Source organism: Cetorhinus maximus, unplaced genomic scaffold (assembly GCF_964194155.1).
Source record: "Cetorhinus maximus unplaced genomic scaffold, sCetMax3.hap1.1 HAP1_SCAFFOLD_4563, whole genome shotgun sequence".
Classification (NCBI taxonomy): Eukaryota; Metazoa; Chordata; class Chondrichthyes; order Lamniformes; family Cetorhinidae; genus Cetorhinus; species Cetorhinus maximus.
The window spans coordinates 1-14228 of record NW_027600466.1 but is presented as its reverse complement, the minus strand read 5'-3'; the positions used below and the strand labels follow the sequence as shown (position 1 = coordinate 14228).

Below are 14228 nucleotides of genomic sequence, written 5' to 3'. Positions count from 1 at the left end.
CCCCCCCCTCTTCTTCCTCCCCCCCTCTCTCTCCCTTCCCCCTCTCTCTCCCTCCCCCCCTCTCTCCCTCCCCCCCCTCTCTCCCTCCCCCCCTCTCTCTCCCTCCCCCCCCCTCTCTCTCCCTCCCCCCCCTCTCTCTCCCTCCCCCCCCTCTCTCTCCCTCCCCCCCTCTCTCTTTCTCCCCCCCCTCTCTCTTTCTCCCCCCCCTCTCTCTCTCTCTCTCTCTCCCTCCCCCCTCTCTCTCCCTCCCCCCCTCTCTCTCCCTCCCCCCCTCTCTCTCCCTCCCCCCCCCTCTCTCCCTCCCCCCCTCTCTCTCCCTCCCCCCCCCTCTCTCTCCCCTCCCCCCCCCTCTCTCTTTCTCCCCCCCCCTCTCTCTCTCTCTCTCTCCCTCCCCCATCTCCTCTCTCTCTCTCTCCCTCCCCCTCTCCCTCCCCCCCCTCTCTCTTTCTCCCCCTCCCCTCTCTCTCTCTCTCTCTCTCTCTCCCTCCCCCCTCTCTCTCTCTCTCCTCCCCCTCTCCCTCCCCCTCTCCCCCTCTCTCTCTCCCCCTCTCTCCCTCCCCCCCTCTCTCTCTCTCTCTCTCTCCCTCCCCCCCCTCTCTCTCTCTCTCCTCTCCCTCCCCCTCTCTCCCATCCTCGACACAGTGTCCTAACCGGACATAACCACTATGTGATGTGCGCCCAGTTCCACCCTTCGGAAGACCTGGTCGTCTCAGCGAGTTTGGACCAGACTGTCCGGGTCTGGGATATTTCTGGTAAGCTGCGGGGCCGTGGGATCTGGGGAAGGAGCCCGGTGAGAATGCGGAGATGGTGGGGGAGGGTGTGGGGGAGCCCTGATGATTGCTGAGGGGGTGGGGAAAGGTGCAGCCTCTCTCCTCCCTCCCTGGTAACTGTCCGATGCTGACTCTGCCTGCCTGACATGACCCGGAGCCGAGCTGCTGACCTGCCTGTCCTGTCACTACGATCACCTCTTCCCACCCCTGTCACAGGGCCCGACTTCAACCCTGCCTCAACGCAGCCGCTGCTGCCTCATTCGGCTGTTCTGAAATTCTCCGGCCTGCCCCTCTCGCCTTCCGCCGTCCAGAAACTCCAACCCCCTGCCCCCCCGGGGCCCTCGAACCGAGTCCCACTCACCCATCACCCCCAGTGCTCGCTGACCCTCACTGTCGTCCGGTCCAGTAACACCGCCATTTTACAATTCTCAACCCAGTGCTCAAGCGCTGCATGGCCTCCTCGCACCCTCCCTGTCTCTGTAACCTCCTCCAGCCCCTACACCCCTCCCTATCGCTGTAACCTCCTCCAGCCCCTACAACCCTCCCTATATCTGTAACCTCCTCCAGCCCCTACACCCTCCCTATCTCTCTAACCTCCTGCAGCCCCTACAACCCTCCCTATATCTGTAACCTCCTCCAGTACCTACGACCCTCCCTATCTCTGTAACTTCCTCCAGACCCTATAACCCTCCCTATCTCTGTAACCTCCCCCAGCCCCTACAATCCTCCCTATCTCTGTAACCTCCTCCAGCCCATATCCCTCCCTATCTCTGTAACCTCCTCCAGCCCTTACAATGCTGCCTATCTCTGTGACATCATCCAATCGCTAAAACCCTGCCTATCACTGAATCCTCCTCCAGCCCCTTCAGTCCTCCTTTTCTCTGTGACCTCCTCCAGCACATCCAACCTTCCCTATCTCTGTATCCTCCCCCAGCCCCTACAACCCTCCCTATCTCTGTATCCTCCCCCAGCCCCTAAAACCCTCCCTATCTCTGTAACCTCCCCCAGCCCCTACAACCCTCCCTATCTCTGTAACCTCCCCCAGCCCCTACAACCCTCCCTATCTCTGTAACCTCCCCCAGCCCCTACGACCCTCCCTATCGCTGTAACCTCCTCCAGCCCCTACACCCCTCCCTATCTCTGTAACCCCCTCCAGCCCCTACACCCCTCCCTATCGCTGTAACCTCCTCCAGCCCCTACACCGCTCCCTATCTCTGTAACCCCCTCCAGCCCCTACACCCCTCCCTATCTCTGTAACCTCCTCCAGCCCCTACACCCCTCCCTATCTCTGTAACCTCCTCCAGCCCCTACACCCCTCCCTATCTCTGTAACCTCCTCCAGCCCCTACAATGCTGCCTATCTCTGTGACATCATCCAATCGCTAAAACCCTGCCTATCACTGAATCCTCCTCCAGCCCCTTCAGTCCTCCTTTTCTCTGTGACCTCCTCCAGCACATCCAACCTTCCCTATCTCTGTATCCTCCCCCAACCCCTACGACCCTCCCTATCTCTGTAACCTCCTCCAGCCCCTACAACCCTCCCTATCTCTGTATGCTCTCCCAGCCCCTACAACCCTCCCTATCTCTGTATCCTCCCCCAGCCCCTACAACCCTCCCTATCTCTGTAACCTCCTCCAGCCCCTACAACCCTCCCTAACTCTGTAACCTCCTCCAGCCCCTACAACCCTCCCTATCTCTGTAACCTCCTCCAGCCCCTACAACCCTCCCTATCTCTGTAACCTCCTCCAGCCCCTACAACACTCCCTATCTCTGTAACCTCCTCCAGCCCCTACAACTCTCCCTATCCCTGTAACCTCCTCCAGCCCCTACAACACTCCCTATCTCTGTAACCTCCTCCAGCCTCTACAACTCTCCCTATCCCTGTAACCTCCTCCCCCCCTACAGCCCTCCCTATCTCTGTAACCTCCTCCAGCCCCTACAATCCTCGTTATCTCTGTCACCTCCTCCACCCCCTACAATCCTCCCTATCTCTGTAACCTCCTCCAGCCCCTACAACACTCCCTATCTCTGTAACCTCCTCCAGCCTCTACAACCCTCCCTATCTCTGTAACCTCCTCCAGCCCCTAAAACCCTCCCTATCCCTGTAACCTCCTCTAGCCTCGACAACCCTCCCTATCTCTGTAACCTCCTCCAGTCCCTACAACCCTCCCTATCACTGTCACCTCCTCCAGACCCTACAACCCTCCCTATCTCTGTAACCTCCTCCAGCCTCTACAACCCTCCCTATCTCCGTAACCTCTTCCAGCCCCTACAACCCTCCCTATCTCTGTAACCTCCTCCAGCCCCTACAACCCTCCCTGTCTCTGTAACCTCCTCCAGCCCCTACAACCCTCCCTATCTCTGTAACCTCCTCCAGCCCCTACAACCCTCCCTATCTCTGTAACCTCCTCCAGCCCCCTACAACCCTCCCTATCTCTGTAACACCCTCCAGCCTCTCCGACCCTCCGAGATCTCTGCGCTCCTCCAACTCCGGCCTCTTGAGCATCCCCCCGATTCCCGTCGCTCCACCATTGGCGGCCGTGCCTTCAGCTGTCTGGGGCCCTGAGCTCTGGAATTCCCTCCCTGAAGCTCTCCTCCTCCCTCTCTCCCTTCCTCCTGCTCGAAGATGCTCCTTCTGAGCTCCCTCTCTCACCAAGCCTTCGGTCCCCTGCCCTTTAACATCTGCTTCCATGGCTCAGTGTCATATTTTGTGATAATACTGCTGTGAACCACCTTTCAGACCACGTCGTGTTGAGCTGTCTTGATGCCTCTCTCTCCCTCTCTCTCTCTCTCTCTCTCTCTTCTCTCCCCTCCTTCCCCCCCAAGGTCTAAGGAAGAAGAACCTCTCCCCTGGGGCAGTGGAGAGTGATGTGCGGGGGATTTCTGGTGTCGATCTCTTTGGGACCACTGATGCGGTGGTCAAGCACGTCTTGGAGGTGAGTGTCACACTTCCCGTGGGTGAACCCTGAACCACATTTGCTGAGCGTCCCTCGAGGGAAGAAATGGCCGCCAAGAATTCTCTTTGTGGTAACTTTTTACTTAACACGACTCTGAATCAACGTAAGTCTCGCGCGTGTTAAAGGGCTGATCGTACTTCAAACGAAAGGTAAACTTCTCTTGAAATAATCGGTAGAAGAAAGATGTTGCCCCTTTGCAGTCGGCCAGTCAATATCGACCCGCTTGGCGGCCTGACCCTCTGATACAAACTCTCAAGCCCTGCGCGTATGCCTGACTTACCCACGCCGCCTGTAAGATTCGGTCCCTTTCAGCTCCTTTGCCGCTGACCGCCCGAGCCGGAGACCAGCCCCTCGATGGAGGGCTTCGCTGGCTTCTCCCCGCACGAGTTTTGTGTTCCCCTTTCCGTCCGTCGGCCGCGCCCTTTGTGCCAGCACCTGTGCGCGGATCACCTTCATCCTCCGGCTCCTCTGCTCGTGGCTCTCCTTTGTGGCTGCATCTCCACGTGCGGCCTGCCAAACCGCGCGGCTTCTCGTTGCGACCCCCCTCCCTGGCGACAGGTCACATGGGGCCCAACATTTCCCCCCCGCCTCTTCTCCGAGAAAATTTACCCTTGACAATCGACCGAAATCCGTATTAGTCCTTTTCGGACACCCTCGAGTGGAATTGGTGACGATGCAGATGTTTTAAAATAATGATAAGTTTTCATTACTGCGCAGAAGTCGCCCCCTTGGACTTTGTCTTCCCCTTTTTTCCTGTAGCCCTCTTCGGATCGATCGTCCTGTTCGAACGCCTCGGCCTGTGTGCCAACACGGACACCCCTGGTTTGACTCTGGCCCTCCTAACCCTAACCCTCTGTCTGTCTCCATAGGGCCATGACCGAGGTGTGAACTGGGCAGCCTTCCACCCCACCATGCCCCTGATTGTGTCAGGAGCGGACGACCGGCAGGTGAAGATCTGGCGGATGAATGGTGAGTGCGGCCTTGGCGTGCGCCCTCCAAAATCCCTCTCTCTGCCCGCTTGGAGAGTGGAGCCCGGAGCAACCTCCTGACCCAGCCTGACCCCCTGTCTCTCTCTCTCTCTCTCTCTCTCTCTCTGTCTCAGACTCGAAGGCCTGGGAGGTGGACACATGCCGCGGTCACTACAACAACGTCTCGTGTGCCGTATTCCATCCCCGTCAAGAACTCATCCTCAGCAACTCGGAGGACAAGAGCATCAGGGTCTGGGACATGTCCAAGAGGTGAGAGGTCAGGGCAGGAGAGGACCGCGGTCGGAGGGCGCGGGGTCAGAGTACGAATTGGGGGGGGGATCGAGCGGCGCAGGGTCAGAGGGCGAACGGGGACCGAGCGGCGCGGGGTCAGAGGGCGAACGGGGGGATCGAATGGCGCGGGGTCAGAGGGCAAACGGGGGGACTGAGCGGTGCAGGGTCAGAGGGCGAACGGGGGGACCGAGCGCCGCAGGGTCAGAGGGCAAACGGGGGGACCGAGTGGCGCAGGGTCAGAGGGCAAACGGGGGGACCGAGCGGCGCAGGGTCAGAGGGTGAACAGGAACCGAGCCGCACGGGGTCAAAGGGCGAACGGGGACCGAGCGGCGCGGGGTCAGAGGGCGAACAGGGGACCGAGCGGCGCGGGGTCAGAGGGCGAACGGGGGACCGAGTGGCGCGGGGTCAGAGGGCGAACGGGGACCGAGCGGCGCGGGGTCAGAGGGCGAATGGGGACCGAGCGACGTGGGGTCAGAGGGCGAACGGGGACCGAGCGGCGCGGGGTCAGAGGGCGAACGGGGACCGAGCGGCGCGGGGTCAGAGGGCGAACGGGGGACCGAGCGGCGCGGGGTCAGAGGGCGAACGGGGACCGAGCGGTGCGGGGTCAGAGGGCGAGGGGAGGCATTGAGAGGGTGAAATGTAGTGAGAATTTACTGCGGCTCAGCTGCTTGTCTAACCTCCTCTCTCTCTCTCTGTCCCTCTCTCCGTGTCCGGTGCCCAGGACTGGTGTGCAGACCTTCCGACGGGACCATGACCGCTTCTGGGTCCTCGGCGCCCACCCGAACCTCAACCTGTTTGCCGCCGGTAAGGAGCGTGTGGGTGGGCATCACATTCCTGTCGCCCCCTTTGCCCACCTCACCACAGCCCAAAGTACCTGTCAGCCCCTGGGAAAGGGTTTGCAGAGCAGGTCCCTGTCCGCGTGTAGGACGCACAGCAGGATCCCAAACACAGAAATACGTTTCCGGCCAAGATGACCTGTCCATGGTGATGTGGACTGAGGGACACCGAGCACATCGCCCCAATCCTCTTATAACACTGAGCGCACGATCATTTACATTCACCGCAGAGCAGAAACCGGAAAAGACAGCACCTGTACTGACCCTCTGACAGTGCGGCACTCCCTCAGTACTGACCCTCTGACAGTGCAGCACTCCCTCAGTACTGACCCTCCGACAGTGCAGCACTCCCTCAGTACTGACCCTCCGACAGTGCAGCACTCCCTCAGTACTGACCCTCCGACAGTGCAGCACTCCCTCAGTACTGACCCTCCGACAGTGCGGCACTCCCTCAGTACTGACCCTCCGACAGTGCGGCACTCCCTCAGTACTGACCCTCCGACAGTGCGGCACTCCCTCAGTACTGACCCTCCGACAGTGCGGCGCTCCCTCAGTACTGACCCTCCGACAGTGCGGCACTCCCTCAGTACTGACCCTCCGACAGTGCGGCGCTCCCTCAGTACTGACCCTCCGACAGTGCAGCACTCCCTCAGTACTGACCCTCCGACAGTGCGGCACTCCCTCAGTACTGACCCTCCGACAGTGCGGCGCTCCCTCAGTACTGACCCTCCGACAGTGCGGCACTCCCTCAGTACTGACCCTCCGACAGTGCAGCACTCCCTCAGTACTGACCCTCCGACAGTGCGGCACTCCCTCAGTACTGACCCTCCGACAGTGCGGCACTCCCTCAGTACTGACCCTCCGACAGTGCGGCACTCCCTCAGTACTGACCCTCCGACAGTGCGGCACTCCCTCAGTACTGACCCTCCGACAGTGCGGCACTCCCTCAGTACTGACCCTCCGACAGTGCAGCACTCCCTCAGTACTGACCCTCCGACAGTGCAGCGCACCCTCAGTACTGACCCTCCGACAGTGCGGCGCTCCCTCAGTACTGACCCTCCGACAGTGCGGCACTCCCTCAGTACTGACCCTTTATTCAGTTTCTCTCTTGGGGTATTTTACTCATTAGATATTGTTGAAAGTGGGAGGTAATAAGATGCCTTTTCTGGCCGGGTTATGTTGACACCCTCTTGTGTTGGCCCTTGCTCCCTGGATCCTCTCTCAGGTCACGACAGTGGGATGATTGTGTTTAAATTGGAGCGAGAGAGACCTGCCTACGCAGTTCACGGAAACGCCTTGTTTTACGTCAAAGATCGCTTTCTCAGGCAACTGGATTTCCACAGCTCCAAGGATGTGGCCGTGATGCAGCTCCGGAGGTGAGTGAGTGATTGACACCTTCAAACACTCCCAGGGCAGGTACAGCACGGGGTTAGATACAGAGTCAAGCTCCCTCTACACTGTCCCCCATCAAACACTCCCAGGACAGGTACAGCACGGGGTTAGATACAGAGTAAATCTCCCTCTACACTGTCCCCATCAAACACTCCCAGGACAGGTACAGCACGGGGTTAGATACAGAGTAAATCTCCCTCTACACTGTCCCCATCAAACACTCCCAGGACAGGTACAGCACGGGGTTAGATACAGAGTAAAGCTCCCTCTACACTGTCCCCATCAAACACTCCCAGGACAGGTACAGCACGGGGTTAGATACAGAGTAAAGCTCCCTCTACACCGTCCCCCTCAAACACTCCCAGGACAGGTACAGCACGGGGTTAGATACAGAGTAAATCTCCCTCTACACTGTCCACATCCAACACCCCCAGGACAGGTACAGCACGGGGTTAGATACAGAGTAAAGCTCCCTCTACACTGTCCCCATCAAACACTCCCAGGACAGGTACAGCACGGGGTTAGATACAGAGTAAATCTCCCTCTACACTGTCCCCATCAAACACTCCCAGGACAGGTACAGCACGGGGTTAGATACAGAGTAAAGCTCCCTCTACACCGTCCCCATCAAACCTTTCCAGTGTGTGAATCCCATTCTGTGACCTGTAATTTCTCTCTCCCTGCACTGACTGCTCTCTTCCCTTCTCCTCCCGCCAGCGGTTCCAAGTTCCCGGTGTTCAGCATGTCCTACAACCCGGCCGAGAATTCGGTGCTGCTGTGCACGGTAAGACCACGGGCAACGCTGGCAAGGGTCTGGGAAACTGTAGCTGTGAGGAGGCCTCGGGTGGGCTGGGGTTTCTCTGCTCGGCACAGCGGGGGCTGCGTGGAGATCGGATCGAGACGTACCAAGTTGGGAGGGGTCCGGACAGAGTGGGTTCGGAAGGGTCACGTTTCCCTCGGTGAGAGAGGTCAGCGGCGATGGGGTGCGCAGTTCGTGACGGGTGGAAAGGTTCGAGGGGAGATGAGGAAATAACCTTCTCGCGCGGAGAGGGCTGTGGGGGTCTGGGAGACGCTGCCTGAAAGTGTGAAGGAGACAGAAACCCTCAGCTCATTTAAACGCTGTCTGGGTACGTGCCCGAGGAACCTCGGGGGGGGCTGCAGGCCAAACGCCGGAACGTGGGATTCGGCCGGAGTGTGGGGGGGGCTCCTCTGTTTTCCGCCAGCCCGGACGCGATGGGCAGAGTGGCCTCTTTCTGTGCCTGTCTCCTCCCGATGTCTGAAAGGGGAGGGAGGAACAGCGATGCCAGGCTAGGGCAAGGGGGCGGTACGCAAATTGACCCTTCGGGAGGGGCCAGCAGGAAGAGGGTGGGCTGAATGGCTGCCGTGGCGATTCCCCTGCGGGCTCAGACAACCGGGCTGGGAAATCCAGCCTTGGGGGGGCCTGTTTTGTGGAGGAGGGGCTCAGGGAGGGAATTCCACAGCTCACGGGGTCCCCCCCCACCCCCGCCAAGGCAGCTGAAGGCACGGCCGCCAATGGTGGAGCGATGGGAATCGGGGGAGGGGGATGCTCCGGAGGCCGGAATCGGAGGAGCGCGGAGATCCGGGAAGGGTGTGTAGCCTTGCCGCACCCCTGGCCGGCACGTCAGCCTCCGGGGCTTCCCCTCCTCCTTCAACAGGAGGCCATTCAGCCCCTCGAACCGACTCGGCCACTCGACGAGTTGTGGTCGACCTTCTGCCTGCTTCCCACTTCCCCATCCTCCCCACCGCCGCCAACCCTCGATTTCCCTCAGTCTCCAATCCACGCATCTCCGTCTTGAATCTGCTCATCGGTGGAGCATCCACGGTTCTCTGGGGTAGAGAATTCCAAAGATTCACGACCTTCTGAGTGAAGAGGTTTCTCCTCGTCGCAGTCCAAAATGGCCGTCCCCTTATTCAGACCCTCTGACTCCCCCCTCACCCCCTCAGTTTCAGATTCCCTGGCACTATGAACAGTTCTAGTCTCCGTATCCCTCGCTTAGACCACACTTGGAGCACTGTGCACAGTTCCGGTCTCCGTATCCCTCGGTTAGACCACACTTGGAGCACTGTGCACAGTTCTGGTCTCCGTATCCCTCAGTTAGACCACACTTGGAGCACTGTGCACAGTTCCTGTCTCCGTATCCCTCGGTTAGACCACACTTGGAGCACTGGGCACAGTTCCTGTCTCCGTATCCCTCGGTTAGACCACACTTGGAGCAGTGTGCACAGTTCTGATCTCCGTATCCCTCGGTTGGACCACACTTGGAGCACTGTGCACAGTTCTGGTCTCCGTATCCCTCGGTTAGACCACACTGGGAGCACCGTGCACAGTTCTGGTCTCCGTATCCCTCGGTTAGACCACACTTGGAGCACTGTGCACAGTTCTGGTCTCCGTATCCCTCGGTTAGACCACACTTGGAGCACTGTGCACAGTTCTGGGTCCCATACCCCTTGGTTAGACCACACTTGGAGCACTGTGCACAGTTCTGGTCTCCCTATCCCTCGGTTAGACCACACTCGGAGCACTGTGCACAGTTCTGGTCTCCCTATCCCTCGGTTAGACCACACTCGGAGCACTGTGCACAGTTCTGGTCTCCCTATCCCTCGGTTAGACCACACTTGGGGTTAGACCACACTTGGAGCACTGTGCACAGTTCTGGTCTCCGTATCCCTCGGTTAGACCACACTTGGGGTTAGACCACACTTGGAGCACTGTGCACAGTTCTGGTCTCCGTATCCCTCGGTTAGACCACACTTGGAGCACTGTGCACAGTTCTGGTCTCCGTATCCCTCGGTTAGACCACAGTCGGAGCACTGTGCACAGTTCCGGTCTCCGTATCCCTCGGTTAGACCACACTTGGAGCACTGTGCACAGTTCTGGTCTCCGTATCCCTCGGTTGGACCACACTTGGAGCACTGGGCACAGTTCTGGTCTCCGTATCCCTCGGTTGGACCACACTTGGAGCACTGGGCACAGTTCTGGTCTCCGTATCCCTCGGTTAGACCACAGTTGGAGCACTCTGCAGAGTTCTGGTCTCCGTATCCCTCGGTTAGACCACACTTGGAGCACTGTGCACAGTTCTGGTCTCCACATTTACAAAAGGATATAGAGAGACTGGAGAAGGTATAAGTACTGGGTGGTCCGACCGATCGGAAAGGATTGAGCAGACTGGAGCTTTTCTCCTGAGAAAAGGGAAGACTGAGGAGTGACTGGGGTGAGGCCTCTGAAATTCCCAACGATCGGGTCAGCCGAGCGGAGATGTTCCCACTGGCGGGCGAGACCAGAGCTCGGGGCTGTCAGTGTAAGACAGGCAGGAATAAATCCAGTCAGGGAGAAACTCCTTTACCCAGAGAGCGCTGAGACAGTGGGACCCATTGAGCCGTTGATGTATGGACGCGGGTGGGGGGGAACTGGATAATCATGGAGTTCGGTAGGAACAGAAGGGTGATGCTGATCAGGTGAAATGGAGGGGGGGGGCACGGTTGAGAATTGAATCCGCGTATATACCAGGGTGTTGCGCGGGATCCTCCTGTGCCTCCTTGTGGGATTTGGGGGCCTCTCCAGGGAAGCTCACGTCTCTCAGTTTCTCTCTCTCTCCGTCCTGCAGCGAGCGAGTAACCTGGAGAACAGCACCTACGACCTATACACCATTCCCAAGGACTCGGACTCTCAGAATCCAGACGGTGAGTCGGGGGATGTTGTGAGGGGGCTCGGCGGCTGTGGGGTGGAGGAGGTAGTGACCCCTGCCCTGATCCGCGGCGGTGACCCCAGCCCTGACCCCGCTGTGTTCCCTCCAGCCCTGACCCCGCTGTGTTCCCTCCAGCCCTGACCCCGCTGTGTTCCCTCCAGCCCTGACCCCGCTGTGTTCCCTCCAGCCCTGACCCCGCTGTGTTCCCTCCAGCCCTGACCCCGCTGTGTTCCCTCCAGCCCTGACCCCGCTGTGTTCCCTCCAGCCCTGACCCCGCTGTGTTCCCTCCAGCCCTGACCCCGCTGTGTTCCCTCCAGCCCTGACCCCGCTGTGTTCCCTCCAGCCCTGACCCCGCTGTGTTCCCTCCAGCCCTGACCCCGCTGTGTTCCCTCCAGCCCTGACCCCGCTGTGTTCCCTCCAGCCCTGACCCCGCTGTGTTCCCTCCAGCCCTGACCCCGCTGTGTTCCCTCCAGCCCTGACCCCGCTGTGTTCCCTCCAGCCCTGACCCCGCTGTGTTCCCTCCAGCCCTGACCCCGCTGTGTTCCCTCCAGCCCTGACCCCGCTGTGTTCCCTCCAGCCCTGACCCCGCTGTGTTCCCTCCAGCCCTGACCCCGCTGTGTTCCCTCCAGCCCTGACCCCGCTGTGTTCCCTCCAGCCCTGACCCCGCTGTGTTCCCTCCAGCCCTGACCCCGCTGTGTTCCCTCCAGCCCTGACCCCGCTGTGTTCCCTCCAGCCCTGACCCCGCTGTGTTCCCTCCAGCCCTGACCCCGCTGTGTTCCCTCCAGCCCTGACCCCGCTGTGTTCCCTCCAGCCCTGACCCCGCTGTGTTCCCTCCAGCCCTGACCCCGCTGTGTTCCCTCCAGCCCTGACCCCGCTGTGTTCCCTCCAGCCCTGACCCCGCTGTGTTCCCTCCAGCCCTGACCCCGCTGTGTTCCCTCCAGCCCTGACCCCGCTGTGTTCTCTCCTGCAGCCCCTGAAGGAAAGCGATCCTCCGGCCTGACCGCAGTCTGGGTGGCCCGGAACAGATTTGCCGTCCTGGACAGGATGCACTCGGTAAGTTTTAACGTGGCAGCGACCGGGAAGGGGGAGCTGGTGGGCTGGTGGGCTGGGGGGGTGGGGGGGGTGGTTACTGAGGCGGGGCTGTGGGCGGGGTCACCGGGGCTCTGGGCGGGGTAAACCGAGGGGTGGGCAGGGCTGCCGGGCCCCCCCTCAATCCACTCGAGAATGGCCCCCCTCTCTCAGTTCACTCGAGAGTGGCCCCTCCCCCCTCAATCCACTCGAGAGTGGCCCCTGTGGGGGGAGTGTCGGGGGGGAGAGTGTCGGGGGGGAGAGTGTCGGGGGGGAGAGTGTCGGGGGGGGAGAGTGTCGGGGGGGAGAGTGTCGGGGGGGAGAGTGTCGGGGGGGAGAGTGTCGGGGGGGAGAGTGTCGGGGGGGGGGGAGTGTCGGGGGGGGGGAGTGTCGGGGGGGAGAGTGTCGGGGGGGAGAGTGTCGGGGGGGGGAGAGTGTCGGGGGGGGGGGAGTGTCGGGGGGGAGAGTGTCGGGGGGGAGAGTGTCGGGGGGGGGGGGGAGTGTCGGGGGGGAGAGTGTCGGGGGGGGGGAGTGTCGGGGGGGAGTTTGGGGTTGACCCCGATACTCCAGCTGAGGCTGGCGCTGTGGTTTTCTATCAGGTTTGACAATCACCTCCTGCCTCTTGCCTGGCACACCCCAATTTAACAAACTCATCTCCTCGGACACCTCCTCGCCCTCCCTCCCTCACCTGTCTCCCTCATCGCCCTGTCTCCCTCATCGCCCTCCCTCCCTCATCGCCCTCCCTCCCTCATCGCCCTCCCTCCCTTCATCGCCCTCCCTCCCTCATCGCCCTGTCTCCCTCATCGCCCTGTCTCCCTCCTCGCCCTGTCTCCCTCCCTCATCGCCCTGTCTCCCTCATCGCCCTCCCTCCCTCAGCGCCCTGTCTCCCTCATCGCCCTGTCTCCCTCATCGCCCTGTCTCCCTCATCGCCCTGTCTCCCTCCTCGCCCTGTCTCCCTCATCGCCCTGTCTCCCTCATCGCCCTGTCTCCCTCATCGCCCTGTCTCCCTCATCGCCCTCCCTCCCTCCTCGCCCTCCCTCCCTCATCGCCCTCCCTCCCTCACCTGTCTCCCTCATCGCCCTGTCTCCCTCATCGCCCTGTCTCCCTCATCGCCCTGTCTCCCTCATCGCCCTGTCTCCCTCATCGCCCTCCCTCCCTCCTCGCCCTCCCTCCCTCATCGCCCTCCCTCCCTCATCGCCCTCCCTCCCTCATCGCCCTGTCTCCCTCACCGCCCTCCCTCCCTCACCGCCCTCCCTCCCTCACCGACCTCCCTCCCTCACCGACCTCCCTCCCTCACCGACCTCCCTCCCTCACCGACCTCCCTCCCTCATCGCCCTGTCTCCCTCATCGCCCTGTCTCCCTCACCGCCCTCCCTCCCTCATCGCCCTGTCTCCCTCATCGCCCTGTCTCCCTCATCGCCCTGTCTCCCTCATCGCCCTGTCTCCCTCATCGCCCTGTCTCCCTCACCGCCCTCCCTCCCTCATCGCCCTCCCTCATCGCCCTGTCTCCCTCATCGCCCTCCCTCCCTCATCGCCCTGTCTCCCTCTCCTTCCTCACCGCCCTCCCTCCCTCATCGCCCTGTCTCCCTCTCCTTCCTCACCGCCCTCCCTCCCTCATCGCCCTGTCTCCCTCACCGCCCTCCCTCCCTCACCGCCCTGTCTCCCTCATCGCCCTCCCTCCCTCATCGCCCTGTCTCCCTCATCGCCCTCCCTCCCTCATCGCCCTCCCTCCCTCATCGCCCTGTCTCCCTCATCGCCCTCCCTCCCTCACCGCCCTGTCTCCCTCATCGTCCTGTCTCCCTCATCGCCCTGTCTCCCTCATCGCCCTCCCTCCCTCATCGCCCTCCCTCCCTCATCGCCCTCCCTCCCTCATCGCCCTGTCTCCCTCATCGCCCTGTCTCCCTCATCGCCCTGTCTCCCTCATCGCCCTGTCTCCCTCATCGCCCTGTCTCCCTCATCGCCCTGTCTCCCTCATCGCCCTGTCTCCCTCATCGCCCTCCCTCCCTCACCGCCCTGTCTCCCTCATCGCCCTGTCTCCCTCATCGCCCTGTCTCCCTCATCGCCCTGTCTCCCTCATCGCCCTCCCTCCCTCATCACCCTGCCTTCCCTCATCGCCCTGTCTCCCTCATCGCCCTGTCTCCCTCATCGCCCTCTCCCTCATCGCCCTCCCTCCCTCACCGCCCCTGTCTCCTCATCGCCCTGTCTCCCTCATCGCCCCTGTCTCCCTCCTCGCCCTGTCTC

General features: G+C 61.3%; 1 protein-coding gene across 1 annotated transcript; it reads left to right on the top strand.

Moving 5' to 3' along the window:
- Positions 1–640: 640 nt before the first annotated feature.
- copa (COPI coat complex subunit alpha) lies at positions 641–11973 on the top strand (the record flags this gene model as incomplete). The annotated part of the gene is made up of 9 exons (XM_078538292.1): positions 641–752; positions 3596–3705; positions 4596–4695; positions 4829–4964; positions 5707–5789; positions 7047–7197; positions 7931–7997; positions 10840–10915; positions 11891–11973. Coding segments are annotated over exons 1-9 (888 nt in total), but the record flags the coding sequence as incomplete, so codon positions are not given.
- Positions 11974–14228: the final 2255 nt, after the last annotated feature.